At 39.5% G+C, this 17231-nt stretch overlaps 1 protein-coding gene across 6 annotated transcripts; it reads left to right on the top strand.

Annotated features, from left to right (window-relative positions):
• Nucleotides 1–3703: 3703 nt before the first annotated feature.
• Nucleotides 3704–16990, top strand: mis18bp1 (MIS18 binding protein 1). 6 transcript variants are annotated; one of them, XM_054796646.1, is made up of 17 exons: nt 3704–4620; nt 4700–4816; nt 6812–6922; nt 7001–7098; nt 8281–8354; nt 8432–8553; nt 8838–8928; nt 9014–9126; nt 9206–9384; nt 10313–10385; nt 11444–12116; nt 12174–12346; nt 13092–13225; nt 13315–13457; nt 13581–13668; nt 13762–13816; nt 15962–16990. In XM_054796646.1, the coding sequence occupies exons 1-17, from the start codon at nt 3885–3887 to the stop codon at nt 16057–16059; spliced, it is 3078 nt and encodes a 1025-aa protein (XP_054652621.1). In that variant the 5' UTR covers nt 3704–3884; the 3' UTR covers nt 16060–16990. The 6 variants fall into 6 exon arrangements, with proteins under 6 accessions (XP_054652621.1, XP_054652622.1, XP_054652617.1 ...); XM_054796647.1 differs by having other exon boundaries at nt 3704–3999; nt 4276–4620; nt 6812–7098; XM_054796642.1 differs by having other exon boundaries at nt 6812–7098.
• The last annotated feature ends 241 nt before the right edge of the window (nt 16991–17231 follow it).

Genomic DNA, 17231 nt, shown 5'->3' on the forward strand with positions numbered 1-17231 from the left:
CATTCCAGACACAAGAGTGGGGAAATCTGAAAGCACCGGCTTGTCATTGCCGTGTCGACAAGCAAACCGCTACTTTCGACTCCACTGCCGCCGTGGAAGAAGAACACGAGGGAGCCCGCGTGCATAACAACAGCAATGATGGACTACAGAGCTGTGTTTGTGCTGCAGTTGCTTTCACCTGATATTTATTCGTCTTTTAGTCCAAAGTGACTCGCAGAAGTAATTCCACTTTGCCGTCAGTCGAGACAAAAGGCTTGGGTTTTGGTACATGTTCAACACGGACTGTTTTGATGACGGATTTATGCGCGTGCATTCTTTCTTCTTCTGAAATTTGAGTGTGTCCTGTGGTTCTGTCTGTGTGTTTGTCGGTGTGCCTTATGTTTTACATGGTTTTCACCCAGTGACATGTGGCATATGACAATAAACAATATCTTATCCTATATAGACAAACAACCATTCAGTTTATAATCCCCTTTTACATGAGTATGTCTTGGTAACTGTAGTTCCTGGAACTAATTGTGCCCATTGTGTTTTGCATTTGCACAGCAGTGGGTCTAGAAATCAGAACAACATGTTTGTTTGGGCTGTTCCTGCCATTCAACGCTACAGTCTAACCTCGGTTATATAAAGTTATTCTCTATATCTTGGATGCAAGGTTTAGGGGCTTTAGAGCGTATCAAAGGAATAAGTAGGAACAGAAGGACGGGATAATACTGTAGAACAAGTATCATAATAAGTAATCAATATAAGTGAATGAGTGCTTTGTGAAAAGCATGCAGGGTTAAATAGTTTTTGCAACAGAGTGTGTCCATTGGAGCATCCCTAATAAATGCCTTTCTAGAAGGAACTGTTTTATGCTGAGAACCCCTCATACATTCACTCAGTCACACACTGGTGGTGGTGAGCAGCAGTGCCATGCGGTCAGTGGAGGGTGTCATGATGAAAAACAATAAAAATTAGAAATGTGCAATTTCGGCAGAAATTGCGTGTGAATGCTGGCAATGTTGACGCAGAACTGTAATGCTGGACTCTCCGTCGAATCCCACGGCCGAACCTAGACGAGCTGACACCGGACTTAACGTTGCAGCTAGCATGCTGACGCCGGACCGCAATGCTGCAGCTAGCATGCTGACTGTTAGCATGTTAACGCCAAGTATGATAACGCTAAGTGTCAATAGAAGATAATACATGAAAAAATGGCTACAATGCTAACATGCTAATGATAACATACTAGCATTGCTAACATAGAAACTATTGCTAGCACCTAACACGAAACCAGTCTATATAAGTTGATACCTAGCACGCTAACACCGACCATTCAAAAGACCAAGTTTATCCCTTTGAAAATAACAAAAAAGCTAACATGGTAATTGTAGCATGCTAATAATGCTAACATGCTAGTTGTTACCTTTCTAACACCTAGTATAATAGCACATACAGTAGTCCTTATGGAAGTTTACACATATGAAATTCGCTTAAATGCTAACATGCTAACATGAGCATATTAGCAGTGCAGACTGTTAACTGCTAACTGCGGTAATACCGCACAAAAAAAGGCTAAAATATCAGATTTCAACAAAAAATACAAATTGGGCACCATACCCTGCAGTGTGAACGCAGCCTAAAAGTTTTCCTGGGGTACAAGACACCTCTACTTCATATACAAATAAAATGTAAGACCACAAATGTTTTTCAGCTTTTGAAAAAAGTTTTTAACAAAAGTGAATTGTTCTTTTTTTGTTTGTTTTTGAAACCTGTATCAATGAAAAAAAAAACTCCAAAGGAGTCAAAGAAGCGGACATCCCTGGCAACATTATATCGAAAGCCAACAAAAACTGCTTTGGCTTTGCTGTTAACTTGCTATTTTCCTAAAAATTTATTACAAAAAAAAAATGTGACTTTTCAACGTCATTTTGGATTTACATGACAACCTATAAAAGTCACGTCTTGTAACACTCACCAGTCTTGGTCCTTGACATTTCAGCAACTCCAGCGATACAATAACAAGTCTAAGGGAAGGCAGGGCTGCAAAAAACAATTTGGTATATGATTGCTGTCCCTTATCTTGTTGGTCAGAGCTGCTGTGCCACTTGCTAGGAAACAGCAGCTGAAACAGTCAATGGCTGTGGTGGCTGTGATGTCCTGTCCTCCAAAATTGATCTTCCAGATAAACAATCTCATCGTTGATGTGCTGGGAATCGCCAAACGTGAAGAGAAAAAAACAATGAAAGATCTGAAATGAAAGGGGGATTCTTGTGCATCAAGCACCTGTATGGGCTTTTTGTCCCCTCAGTCAAATATCTCGTTTACAACCTTGAATTAATGTAAATAATGACACACTGGCCCTGTGATTGAATGGCTACCAGTGCAGGGTGGACCCTGCCTCTTGCCCGAAGTCAGCTGGGATAGGCTCCAGCTCACCCGTGACCCTCAGCAGTAGAAAATCAATGACTGAACATCACATTGGCAATAATATCCATTTGAGCCTTTTAATGGGCAACAGTGAATGTTAATTCAGTGTATATAGAGCTACTGGAAAACATTCCATTCTCCTAAGTGATGAAGAGAAAACACCCCATCGATGTCAACAACATGCTCAAAGACATCCTTCAGCACGAACCTAGAACGTGGAACAGGTAACTTTATAAAAGAATGTTTATTTGTGCTAGTTTTATTGCCTCTACATTGCGTTATCTCAAATGTAATAATACTGTCAGCTCTACGAGGCACGGACTAAAAATGTTTCGGAGCAGCAATTCAATTGTTTATCTCAAACTCCGAGTTCATTTCACAACAGAGAACGTAGTTAAAATATTAAATCACGATACCTGTCGACACTGAAGCTTCTCATAACCCTGTACTGTTGAATATAGATGAGTGGAAATGTATTGATACCTTTTTGGCAAACGCTAAATTATTAATAATACACGTTTGCCATCTAGTGGCACAGAGTGGTATATGTCAAATTATGGGTTTTCTTGGGGGGGTTGTTGCATGCTGATTATGTTACACGGTGTGTTGCTTCGGTGTTGAAGGACAGTGTGTTAGAGCGAACAGTAAAAAGCGATCAATATAAGAGAGTGCAGAATGAAAAGCATGCACAAAATGAGAGAGGAGGGCGGGAGATGCAAAAGTGACAATATGTTCTAAAGCTGGTAAAATAAAACATATATTTAGTGCAATTCAGTCACATTTTATCTAGTATTTATATATTAATTCTCAATATCTTTGCTGTACTTTGTCTTTATTTGAATGTCTTCTAACGTATTTATTTTCTATTTATTATTAAGAATTTATTCCTATTTTTTTTACAATTCTATCTGCTTTAAAGGCTGGACAGGACAGGGGGGAAAAATAATTTATTCCTATTTTATTGCTTTTATTAAATTTGTATTTGTATTTTTATCTTCGCTTGAACATTTGCACTCCTTCTTTTTCTTTAACACTGCACAAGCTATATACCATGGGTGTACAAACCGAATAATCAGAACTGAATCTCTGAAAAGAGCCGCATTGACTCTCACTCGTCCTCTGTCGCCCCCCAGGGAAGGTTGCGCCTCACAATTTGAAAACCTATGCTATGCATTAATAAAGTCTGCTCCAAACCAAATACTAATACTAATTAGAGCATAACTAAATTGTAAAACAATATAATATATGATATCACTATTCAAGTACATAAATAAAAAAGAAATAAATTAGCGTGTCACAAGAGGAAGTGACGTCAACGTGTTTGGCAATACACCCCGCCCCTCCAGCCAAAGGCGGCACCGATTAGCATTTTTGAACAGAGCGGCTAGTTGTTAGCATCTGTGTGCGATAGCACGCTAGTTGCCAGTGCAGCACACAGTGTTTGTGTTTTTCCCCAGCAACTTTAAAAACTCATGGCGTCGTGTCGACATTCAAGCGCTCGGTTTGAATCTCCGGCTAAGGTGTTTGCCAAGATGAAATCCAAAGTGCAGAGAGAAGCGATGTGCGCCAACGAGGGAGGCTTCATTGGTAAGGACCAGACGTTTGGCGTTAGAGAGGAGGAACACGGAGAAGACTTTAGTCTACCACGGAGGATAACTGAGGGCATCTGGGAAGCAAATGATCTAAAGCAGAATCACAGGGTTGGTCAATTGAAAGCTCTGACTCTTTCGCCTATAAAGAGTCCAAGGAAATGCTATTCGGCAGTGGAAATCCCTCATATGACAAATGCAGGAAATGGATTCCAATCCACAAACGGACATCTGATGGAGTCCACTGCTGTGTTTCATTCTCACCTCAAGGCAGACCAGTGTTCTACTCGAGACCTTGCTGTTTGCAATGGGACCACTAGAACTCCAGTAAAGAAACATGTTGACATAAGTTTTGGGAGGTTGAAAGGATTCGCTCCCCTTGATGCCTCCGTACCTCAAGACACCACCTATTTTTCCCCCACGAGGAAGAAATTAAAGAAAAGAAAACTGGTGGAGCAAGAGATGGACAAAGCCAGCAGAAGCACGAATGCAAGAGCTGACCAAGAGAATGACAACAGCAATATGGAAGACCTACAGAGTGAAGAAGAGTATCCATTCGCAACAAACCGAGACACTTGTGAACCTGTTCATGCCCACCCAAAATATGCAAGGATGACAAGTAAAGTGCATATTAACATCAGTAAATGACTTCCTTATTTACTTATTTTTAATATGTATATTGTTTCTGCTTTGAACAGGGTTCCCTGAAATCCTCATGTCTCCTGCCAAGATCTTTGCTTACATGAAGGAGAGAGAGAACAGAAGAGAGCTGGAACAAGACAGTGAAGCCTGCAGGGAACCCTTGCATGATGGAGGTACACAGGAACACAAAAACACACCCATACTGTACAGGCATGACAGAGTTTTTCCAAAATGTGGACAATGAGCCTCCCTTCAATGATGATAAGGTTGTGACCTCCCATACTCCCCAAAATCCAAAATTTCTGTAGCAGAGTAGAGGGGTTATTTGCACTATTTACTCACTGGTGGAACAAAAATACATACATTTTGCCATTAAGACATTTTTTTTCCTCCTGAAGCTACTGTGCCCAGGGGCCTCCCTCATACTTTCAAAACCCGGGATTTATATTACAATAATCCCTTGTTTATTATGGTTTATTGGTTCCGGACCAGACCGTGATAATTGAATTTCCGCAAGGTAGGATTCCTTATTTATATGGTAATGGTATAATTTATTTTGAACAGGCATACAGGTTACATTGGAATGCATCACATATTCCAATTCACAGTTCCACATGTCCAAAAAGGAGAAGGAAGAAGCAAAGCTCATTTAATCCTTCCCCCTCTCTGTTTCACATCATTTACAATAAATTTGTTCACTTTCTGTATTATAAATGTACTCTTCGCCAATTTTAAAATACATAGGAAAATAATAAGGCAGTATAACAATGTGGTACATTGGAGTCAATGTTTATAATCACTGTAAATAAATGATATAAGTCATTATAATGTAATGAGTTAGTAGTAGTGGTTAGACATAGCATTGTGTGTACACAGTGGTTCAGGACTCGTCTTCCTTGTACTTTGGAAACATCAACTGCTTGTACTGTTTCTTGAAATGGCTCATTTTAGTATTTGTTATAAATGTAATATTTTTGTAGTTGGAGCATAGAAAATCTGTTTATGCCCTGTACGGTTTTTAATAGGGATGATCCGATCAGGGTTTTATGCTGCCGATTCCGATACCAATCATCCAGGATTGAGATCGGCTGATACAGATCACAAGGATTAACTGTACATTTTGATGAGTTCTGTTGGCCAGGACCACCGTTAGACAGTTCCAAGGGCCACTGGCAAATAGGTAATTTAAAAAAAAAAATAAAAACTTTTGGGGGGGATTATTTATTTATTTAGCCTGTATTTGTACGGAACTATTTTTGCACAACTTGACACAAATAAATTCATTTTATTTCATTTTTTTAGTTCAGGATAACAACTAACAGAATACAAATAAATATGTTCATTAAATAGAAATCTCTCCTGCTTAACTTAAGAATAAATTGAGTGTCCAGGTTGTAGGGGTCTCCAACTTTCATCACCATTAGAGCTGTAAACTATGTGTTTTGTTTGACTGGCAACATTTACTTTACTTACCAAGCAGATCTCCACTCAAACAGTGTAGCTATCGCCTACCATTTTGTGGTCATTTGTCATTTAAAAGGCATAAAGTCTGAATTGAACAGTTATCATAAAAAAAACTACTGAGTTGAAGCAAATATTCTTTGACCCTTTGTCACTGTGGTGAAAAGTTATATTTGGAGTCCAAACACCAGAAGCTAGTCAGATAACTCTAGGTAGCTAGCTGCTGCCAGTGACAGCCAGGCAAAGCGCGTAAACAAAGATGGAAGAAAAGTCGAACAACAATAGGTTTGATGAGAGAGTGATCAAACACGCTGGCATCGATTGGCGTAGCCTGTGTCAAGCGGTCAAACTGAAGCCATTGAGGTTTTACTTTTCCTATTGGCTCATCAGTGTAACATTACTGACACCGGTGTAGAATACTACATATCACAACATATTTGAACGCATCTTCCGATTGCCTTACTTTTGTATTGTAGTTTATTTATTCATTTTTATGCTTGAAAACGCTTAATTTTGACAAAAGATATGTAAAATTTGCTTAAATCTGCATATTTTTAGGCCATATTCAACCACAAAGCAGATGATTTACTGAACTAAATGATGATTTACTAATTAATATATTTTTGAAAAACCGTGAGAGTGAAACAGCGAAATTCCAAGCGTGAAGTGACAAGGGATTACTTTATTGTATTTTGTGCTTCTCACAGAGCAGACATGTCATTCCCCTGCTTCCAATTTGGACAAGATGGACGAGGACGATGTGTCTATAACTGATTTGCACATTGAGAGTCCAGTCACCCAGCCCCGACCGAAGTTTGGTAACTACCAATCGGACATGGTTCACCCCGAGGAGGCCTCTTCCTCTGTTGTGACGTCGGAACCTATTTTGTTTGAAGATCCGATTGTCCTCAATACACCCCGCGTCACCATTCCAAAGAAACACAAGGCTGAGTTCAAGAACAAGCAATGGCCAAACCCTGAAGCCATGACCAGCGTAAGTAGCTGATTTGTGTCACCCCACTCCACAATTTTCAATGTGATCTTCTCACGTGTTGTGAAACATCCATTGTAGTTCAGCATATGTAACAAGTAGGGGTGTCACGAGTCACCCAACACACGAGACGGGACGGTGCATGAGATTGGGTCCACGAGAATGAGGAGAAATGTTAACGTTAATTTTAACAAAAGCACAATAACAAAATATGAACTTTTTTTTTTTTATTTAACCTGCATCACAAATCAATGCAGGTGCGTTTTGAAATGTTTACTGTCCCCCATATTGACGCTAAATGATGTTATTGCCAGCCTGCAAAATTATCGAGTTCCTTTTCATTTTTTGTGTGATTAATTTATTTATTGTTGCCAGACAGTTATTTTTTCTGAACGCGAAATCTCGTCAAGCTTTAATCTCACGAGATCTCATGACACCCTTGATAGCAATTGACGTGTACATTATCCAGTACAACTGTGGTTCCAAGCTTTTTACAGTTACGTACCCTTTCAGACATTTCACCTGAAGCTATGTACCCGCAACTCCTGGACAATTTAAAAAAAAACAAAAAAAAACTTTATCTTGGTTAACTTGAAATGTTGAGCATAATTGGTGAAAGGGATTGTTCGGATTTTTTGACATGAAGTTGTTTGACATCCCCGTCAGCAGTGACTTTTCCCCCACTTCGTCCTGTGAGCCTAGTTCTGGTCGTTTTTTGTTGTGGAGGAAAGTAGTTCCGGCTAGTTGCAGGGGTCTCTTAAGTTAAGCGTTTTGCTTTTCAAAACGATATGCATTCAAAAGAGTAATACATTTGCGTCACAACCCCCCCCCCCCCCCCCCCTCCAAAAAAAAAAATCATCCCTCATCCAATCCAATCCAATCCACTTTATTTATATAGCACATTTTATAAACACATTTTATAAACACTGTTTAAAAATATGACATTATCATTAATTACAACTTTCATCTCGTTATATTTCAACATTGTCATATTATTGTTGTTACACCCCCCCCATTATATTAGGACTGTTTTCATATTAATACATTTTGTGGCAGCTTTATTCCATTTTATGGTTTTATTTCTATGACTTCATATTTTGCTACGTACATTGTTTTTGTAATTAGGAATTATTGTAAATGTTTTTTAGACAGATACTGACCATTGTAGTGTTTTCCCCTTGGCAGGAGAGTGTCATTCATCTTAATAAATGGTTCCTGAGGAGAAATCGCAAAGGCCTGTTTGTCGATGGAATCCGTGTGTAAGTTCTACTGACGGCATGCATATTTGTTTCTCTCAGATTCCACGTGTAGACTCTGATTGCTTCTTTGTTCACAGTGGGCACAACATACCGTGGAACAGTAACATTGTGGTGGAGAGACTTTCCAGCACTGCGCTGAAGACTGTCTCTGGCAGGGTTTACATCTTGGTGGGCAAGATCAACATGGATGTTGACTCTGGTAAGGCCGATTGAGTGGATCCTTTCCTGTTCACATGATCCTGACATTCAGTACGTTTACAAGCACTGAAATAGTCAGGTGTATGTAGTTTTGAGTGGTGTGGAACTGCTCTGGATTTTTATTCTGGTTACCTCGTTTAGCTGCATGCAAAATATTGTGATGTTGACACAGATTACATATTAAAACTCATTGTGCTGTATTGTGCAGATGTATTTAATGATTTGGCCACCCAGCAATTATTACCCTTTTGGTGAACTCAATTTCCACATATTGTTATGTTACAGAGTTTCCTATGTGGCTTTTGAGGAAGTTTGTGAATGGATTTCCAGAAAACTGGAAGGAGCTTTTTGAGAAGTTTTTGTCCGAGTCAAAAGAGTAAGCCTTTTTTGCACTATTTCATTGTATTCTTTGAATTCTTTGAAATGATGACTAATCAAGAGTTGTATTGAAATTCATTCAGCAGGGGGAAAAAGTTCAACGGTGAAGGAAGAAGCCGAATTACTAGGACAATGTCTGAGACAACTGCTCTCGCACCTACAATGAAACGGTCTAAGAAAGATCCTGTTAGGACCTGTAAGTAAAAAATACAGATTATCAGCAGCATTCACGGACAACGCCAAGACCATTTAGCAGTCTCCTCATTTATGCACAGTCTCGTCTTCTGCAGCAGATTCTTGTCTGCCTTCCTCCTCCTCTTCCTCCGCAAAAGTGTCTCGCAGTGGTCGTCTGATCAAGCCCCCCCTGGAGTACTGGAAAGGAGGCAGGGTCATTCTGGACGCGGACATGAATGTTACTATTTTTGAATGTTACGATACCTCCATCTGCAGTTATGTAAGCATCCAACATTGATCCCACATGGCCTCTTTTTTTCTAGAATGATCATTGTCATTTGAAATCCTCTCAGAAATTGTGTGTGAATGCTGAGCGATACTGTTGCAGATGCCTGTTAACTGGGGATGCTCCGATCGATCGGCCACAAATTAGTACTGGCAGATTCCCGAAAAAAAAACACGTGATCAGCACAAGTTATGTCTTGTCCTCAAAACAGTATTTGTGTGTTGTTGTTGAATGAACATAAACACACAGTGTGTCCAGCCTTATGATGGTGATACCCCTGCAACCTGGACACTCAATTTATTCTCTTTTAAGTTAACCAGGACAGATTTCTATTTAATAAAGATATTTATTTGTATTATTTCTGTTAATTTTGTTATCTTGAACTAAAAAATTAATTACTGAACAATTTATTTCTCATGTATTCATATTAGTCCAAAACATGCATCAAATAAATTCAGGTTTGTGTCAAAAAGTACAAAGATCGTTACACAAAAATATTGGCAAAAAAACAATCCGCCCAAAAGTTTATTTTTTTTTAATAATTACCTACCTATTTGCCAGGGACCCTTGGAATTGTCTAACGGCAGCCCTGGCCAATAGCATTCATCATAAATAAACCGAAAAATGTGCAGTTAAACCATGTGATTGGTATCGGTATCGGCCAATCTCATTCATGAACGAGTGGTATCAGAATGTGCAGCATAAAACCCTGATCGGAGCATCCATATTTAAACCATCACAGCGTAGCCTAGCAATCCCGAAATAGCCTGAAAATAGATCCTCCAGAAGTTTGAGCAGTATTGAGGATTGTGGCAATGATGAATGGTGTTAATTTGTAATACAGCAGCATTAGAGACGTATTCATTTTCACATAACCGATCACAACATAATGGCTTTTTCCTTTTTGGGGGGGGAATTCCAGAATCAAGTCGCTCCAGCGGTGTCTAGTGGGCCATCTCGGAAATCTGCCCACGCTTTACAGCATTCAGATAAAGGTAAAAGGAGATTTTCAATACACTGTCCAATGAGCTTTTTCAGGCATCTTATCGCCAAAGTAGCTCTTGACGTTGAGCCATTTGCCTTTTTATGTGGATAGATTTTGGCAAAATGTTGAGTGTGGATGTAGATTTTCTTTTAATCCTTATATGGCAACTAAATACTTGCACGTAATGTATTGATTAAGGATTCTGTCAAATGTTTAGAATTGAATGTTGCATCTTTGAGCAATTGAGGGAAAATCAGCACAGGCACACTTTACTACAGACAATCCTCTGTTTATGACATTCCATGCACGACATCTTGTGGTTACAAACAAGCCTCCGTAAATTAAATGAAAACTTAATTTTGGTCTGTAAACAGAAGACTCGCTCAAGAAATAGTTATAGCTCATGCTGGCGGAAAAACACTCGCCATGCGTGGAGCACAGAATGCATTGTGTGTCTTGTGTTGGGCAGAAGAATACAGCTATAGAGTCATCCCTGGTTTATTGCGGTTAATTGGTTCCAGACCTGACCGGATTCAATATTAATAAATGGAATATGTTTGTTGTTAGAATATAGAAAACCTGTTTATGACTTTTTAAATATGATTTTTACCATTATAGCCCTGTGGACATGAAATAACACCCCTGTAGTCACCTTGACAGTCCTATTATTGTTTGTTTACAACATTGTTTCACTATCATGCGCAGGCTATGGGATCACGGGAGGCACACAAGAGACGGACAGCATTTTAAACGTAACATGCTACTGAGCTAACTAGCTAGCCTCCTCCAATCATTAAACTTACTCATTGGTTCATATAACGCACACAAACGATCCACACATCCAAACTAGCACTGTGCTGTTCTGCGTAGCTCTTAATGCAGCAGTACAACACAGGAGTTCAGAACATTCAGAGAGAGATTCTATCATCCTTCTAAAAATAATATTTCAAAACGGACCATCGATTATGTGATTGTTAATTTTTCACATTGTTGCTCAAGGGAATATAGTCAAGTGCGTACTTGCATTATGTACAGTATAGCATGCTGACCAACACTTTCTGCTTCCAGGACGTAAACAACATGAGTCCAGCAGTGATGGCGAGCCCCGAGCGGCACTGAGGAAAGTCAAGGCACCACTCAGCCAACATAAACAAGTTGAGCAAATTCAACCTGAGGAGGATCCTCACGTTTTAAACAGAGCTGCTGTGCAGAGGCGAACCCATCCCACCACCAGCTTTGATGAACAGTCAAATAATGAAAAAACACTCACATCTCAAAGTGAAACCAAAAAACATCCTGTGCGGGCATCCAAAAAGAAAACAAGTCACGCTGAGGTGCCGCCACTTGCAGTCTCATTGAGGAAACGCACAAACAACCACCCTTACTTTTTTGATGATTACATATTAGAGTACAAGTCATTGGATGAGGAAGAGGTTGCTACTGCAGAGAGAAAGAAACAGGGCAACAGGAAGCAAAGGCAGAGAGGCAGGAAGCTTGCGACATCCAAGTCTTGCCCAGAGGAGCGTGAGAAAGAACTTCGAGAGCCAGGGTGGGCACCAAAAACTGTCAGTATGGCACAGGCAAAACCTAAGCACACCAAAAGTGTCAAACCAGCACCACCCGCAAAGGCCCCAGCTGAGTTCACACAGCCTAAAAAGAAATCTAACAAAGGACGCACAGTGCAGCCTCAAGTCGAAGAAGAAGACACGTGGACGCAGGATGAGCTTTCAAACCTGCAACAGTAAGTCTCACATGATGTTCAGGAGTATTAGTATCTCATTGTTTTTATCTTTGATAGGGCGGTGTCCAGGTATCCTAAGCATGTATCGAGCTACTGGGAAAAGGTGGCCATGATGGTTGGCACGCGCTCTGCAAAGGAGTGCTACAACAAGCACATGGTCTGCAGAGACAGTCCTTCTAAGAGCACCTATAAAACAAAGAAGAATAAGGTCAAAGTGCCAAAAGACCAAGGTAAGGAAAAGGAGGACATGCAGACGCACCTTGTGCTGTATTTAATGTCTTGAATGAGGGTATTTTAAAAACGTTACTTTTTTCTGAATGATTTTGTCTATATACAGCACCAGAATGGATTTAAAACTAAATAATCAGCATGTTGAACTGCAGACATTCAGCTTCCATTTAAGAGCTTTCGCAAAAATATGGCGTTCACCATTTAGGAACCACATCTGTTTTATGTAGACTGCTTGCATTTTCAGTGGCTAAAGGGTATTTGGACTGTTAGTATAATTGTAAATATAACCATTTTTAATACTCAGAATTTGATGATGGCCATGGACCTGACTGCAAAGTATTTTCATCTCAGTATTAAAAATTGTGGTTGTTGCGCTGAGTTTGGACACACTTGTATCCAAACTTTTGTCTAATACTCTGTTAGGAACACAACATTAGTCCACACTGCCTTTTCTACAGTTAACAACTTTCTTAAGGGTTCCCATTGGTTAATATGCAGAGGGTTTATTCTTTAGCCCATAGTGGGGAACACATTTTCCAATGTACAATAGCAGTCAAAAGTTTGGACACACTTGCTCATAATGTTGAATGAGAAGTTGTCTCCAAGCTTTTGACTAGTATTATATGTACCTGTATGTATGTATGTATGTATGTCTAATATACTGTAAGTATGTTATTTAATAGGGACTGTCTACAATCAAAACCAAAGTGCCCCCCCCATCTTTTTTGACAATTTATATTTCAGACTGTCCTGTAATATCTGCAAAAATTGGCACCTTCAAGAGAAAACAGCAGGTACGTCAGTTCCTGGAGACCATGCCCAGAGAGGACATGGACGATGCTTTCAGCGCATCATGCATGCAAAATAAACGCTTTGAGGTTCGTAGTCTCTTTTTCTGTTTGTATTTTTTGTTGTTGTTGCAATGAGCACATTCTGATGTAGTCCCCATTTCCAACACTGTGAGTAGATGCCATCCATAAGTTCAAGCAAGGATGAGGACTTTACGCTGGGGAATGTGGCGCCTCTGACACCAATTTCATCAGGTTTCCCTGAAGTAAAGACTCCTCAGTGTCTCTCCATCACTCCTGGAATGATGGTCTCTCCTAACAGGTGTTTTCTCTCAACACAGCAAATGCAAAATGTTTTCATTGGCATACACTTTCACTGAGTGCAATTGTCTCCTTCAAAATACTGTATGACTTCAGCTTAACTTAACTCTTTTTCTATTTCAAGCAACAACAACAATGACAAGTATGTCTTCCAGCTCCAGAAAAGGATGAAAATAAATCAGTTAAATGTCTATAAACAATTTCCAGCAAAGGTACAATTTACAAGCAGTTAACTTCCTAATCAAGGACTTTAAGTAGCAGTTATTTACAACATATATGTGTATTTTTTTTTTTTTTTTGTCCAGAGCCTCTCGCCCACGGCATCAGTCAAACGGACAATGAAAAGATGTGAAAACTCAAGTAGGTTTCATTTCCCAGTTGTCAATGTTTTTGAGTATTGGAATCTACAGTATTTTCATGTCTTCTTGCACGATAGCTGTCTGACTGAATTTTGAAGCACCATATTATCTCCTAAGTATAATATCTATTATAATTTGGATGATGTATATTTTGTACAGATGTGGATTTTTTTTTCCTCTTTTAACCTGTCCTTTTGGAAAGCTTAGTCATGCAGCACGGGTGGACTATATGTTTGTTTTTGCTGTACAGAGGGGTGTACTGCAAAGCGAGTTCAGTGGGTTCTCTAGGTCTGTTGAGTCTATAGCCAGGCTTGCTTGTACTACAAAGGTGGCTCTCTTTTTAATGCAGCTAGATCACCATGGTAAGTTAGGCTTAGCTCATGATCTGTTCCCAACCAGGTTATGTCCAGAGTTTGATCTTAAAATCTGTTATGAACGCACTGCTGTTGCACTGTTGAGATGGTGTCACAATTTATTGAGAACCCGGTAGACCTGGCCACAAGAATAATTCAGATAGCACCACGAAGGCAGCGGCTTCTTCGAGATCACTGCTAGAATTCCCTGACGAAATGTTCTATAAGCGATATAGCTTTTCAGCCAAGGGAATACGCTTCATTTGCTCACTTTTTGAGCTGAGTGTCAGGAATAAAATGTATATGAAATATTAATTCAGCCAGTGTGGGATGTATATATCACAACAGTCCTTGCGTGAGTACTCAGCCCGTTGGTCTTATATTACAATAATTGCTGGAGGAATAACCACTCTGAGGCATCAATCAACTGCAATGAAACACTTTTATTCTAACAAAAATGAAACGCTTATTCAAAGAAAAAAACTCACCACAAAACACATCAACACTGCCATCTAGTGGTCCCCACGATGTACAGCATGTGGCACATTCTATAATTAAAATCAGTAAAAATGACAAAAATATAGACACATTGAGTTGTTCCAGTTTATTTTTAAATAGAAAAGTATTAGTATTTAAAAGTTGCACAATGTTTCAGAAATGTAAACACTCAGGGTATAGTATAACTATCTGTTAACTGACGCATTTACAGACTAAGCAATTTTCTGACAGCAGTCCGCCGCCGCTCTATTGGTGGCGACAGTGGTGCTTTTGGCAGTGATCTTTTTCAACTCCTCATAATGTCTCATAATAACTAACTGCTCCTTTTTATGTAAAATACACCGGCTGGGATAACTCCATTTTTGTGCGGAAGTAGAATAAAATGACCAAGAAGATATAACGCCTCCTTTTTAAGTGAACACGCACAGAGCACAAAGCCGAGAACTGGACTTGACTAAGTAAGGTGATAACCACCGTCGTAGCATTGTTTAACTGTTTGGGGAATTTAGGTTTTGGTTTTAGGTTTCATGAGCACAAAGCCTGTACTTGAACAGTACAGGTGAGTCTAGTTTACTCCTCCAGTTTTATTTTTAAAGCCACTGAGCAGTGCATGGTTGAGATAGAACAGTGATGGAGAACAACGTCAGTCTCATTAACATTCACTGTGTGTGGAGACTGGATGGGGAATAGTAGGGGGAGTAAGAGTGGAGTGAAATGCAGCAAAAAGATAGTGAGAACGTCCACTTCATTGCCTGTTTGTGTTGTACAGGATGGGCCAGATAAGCATTGGGTGTAAGAATAGCAGGGATCTACTGTAGTCGTAGGGTCTGACTGGAGATCCTGGGGCTGAACAGGGAGAGAAAGGAAACTGGGATAGAGCATCAGGCAGAGCTAGCATCAACTTAATTGCCTGTTTGTTCAGTGCTGATTCGATCAGATAGATATTGCAGGACAATGCAGGAATTCCTGGTTTCCGGTTGGAGATCCTAGAGATGGACAAGGCGAGAGAAGAGGGCAAAACATACAGGCAGACATAACTATAGCAACAGCAATGTTGCCTGCTAATGCTTCAAAACAAACAAATGTGGAATTTTCATCAACTGAAAGTGCACTAAAAAGCTAGAAACTTACTACAATTTTAGGAGGAGAAACCCTGCCATTGAAAACTTTATTTGCTTTTGTACAGAAGGAAATGCACAAGTTACTGCACATGAACTGCTTAAAATGTGAAATGTACCTTTTCATACCAAACCCTTAAAGTGATTGGTGTTGCTTTTTCTCCCCACTTTGTCTAGAAAACCATTCCTTTGTCGTTTGGGAGATGTTTCCAGAGAAAGCAAGCTTGTTGTCTGAAAGTGGAGAAGAGGACTTTTACTTTTCAGATGATAACTGAGTCATCATGTATAAAAACATGGCCTGCTTCTAATGCTACTCAGGAACACTAGAGATTTTTTTTTAAAATGAAAATAAAATCCTATTACACATATACATCATATGAAATAATTGTACAAATACACGTTGTAATTAACAATACTTATGAGATATGAACACACATCTTTCTCTTTTCTGTGCATTCTAAAGATATAAAAAGAGACAGCTCATTACTGCATGTAATGCGACACATATGCTGCCTACAAAGACCTCCAACAAGATTGTATGGTTTTATATACATGCTGTAACCATGTAGTAACATGTACATTCATGATAACATGTAATACTTTAAGTATTTTTGCTGTATTTTGGTCCTTTTTAAGCATTACCAGAACTTCCTTCCATTCAATTAGTGTTAACTTTTCCAAACTCAAAAATGAAAACACGGCAGCAGTGGCGGCAGCTCCAGTATATAGCTTTACCTTGTTGGTAGTGCTGACGCGCTGCGGGCGCGTGTGGTGAAGCTCGTCGCTAGCCAAATAGTAGCTAGCCAATGTGGTGCGGCGAAGTGTCCATGCACCAGTAACGTAGTTCGGCGTAAACAAAGTCTATAATAACAATGTCGCTGTAGCTTGGTTGTAATGTAAATGTTACCTGTGAATGCATGTTACACATTTCAAGCTCTTGACCTCAGACTGGGGCGATGGTTCATCTTTCAGCAGGACAATGATTTGAAACACACAGCCAAGATATCAGAGGAGCTGCTTCAGGACAACCTTGTAAATGTCCTGGAGTGGCCCAGACTTGAATCTGATTGAACATGTGAAAATGCCGATGCACCCATCCAATGTGATGGAGCTTGAGAGGTGCTTCTGCTTGTGCCTTCATATTCAAAAAGACTGCCAAAGGCGCATCAACAAGCTATTGAGTCTGTGAATACTTATGTACTAATGAGTTGGGGTTTTTTTTAACAAATTTGCAAACATTAAAAAATGGGGTGTTTGTAGAATTTTAAGGAAAAATATATATTTTTCTCCATTCTGTGATAAGGTTGTAACCCACAATGTGGAAAACCTCAACATACAGTCCCACAGCTGTTGGTTACAAATGTTTTTTTTCAACTGCAGAAGGTGTTCCAATACATTTCACAAGTTCCTTTTAAATTGCATTTGATTTACACAACTAAAACTTGCA

This window comes from Dunckerocampus dactyliophorus, chromosome 13, assembly GCF_027744805.1.
Source record: "Dunckerocampus dactyliophorus isolate RoL2022-P2 chromosome 13, RoL_Ddac_1.1, whole genome shotgun sequence".
Classification (NCBI taxonomy): Eukaryota; Metazoa; Chordata; class Actinopteri; order Syngnathiformes; family Syngnathidae; genus Dunckerocampus; species Dunckerocampus dactyliophorus.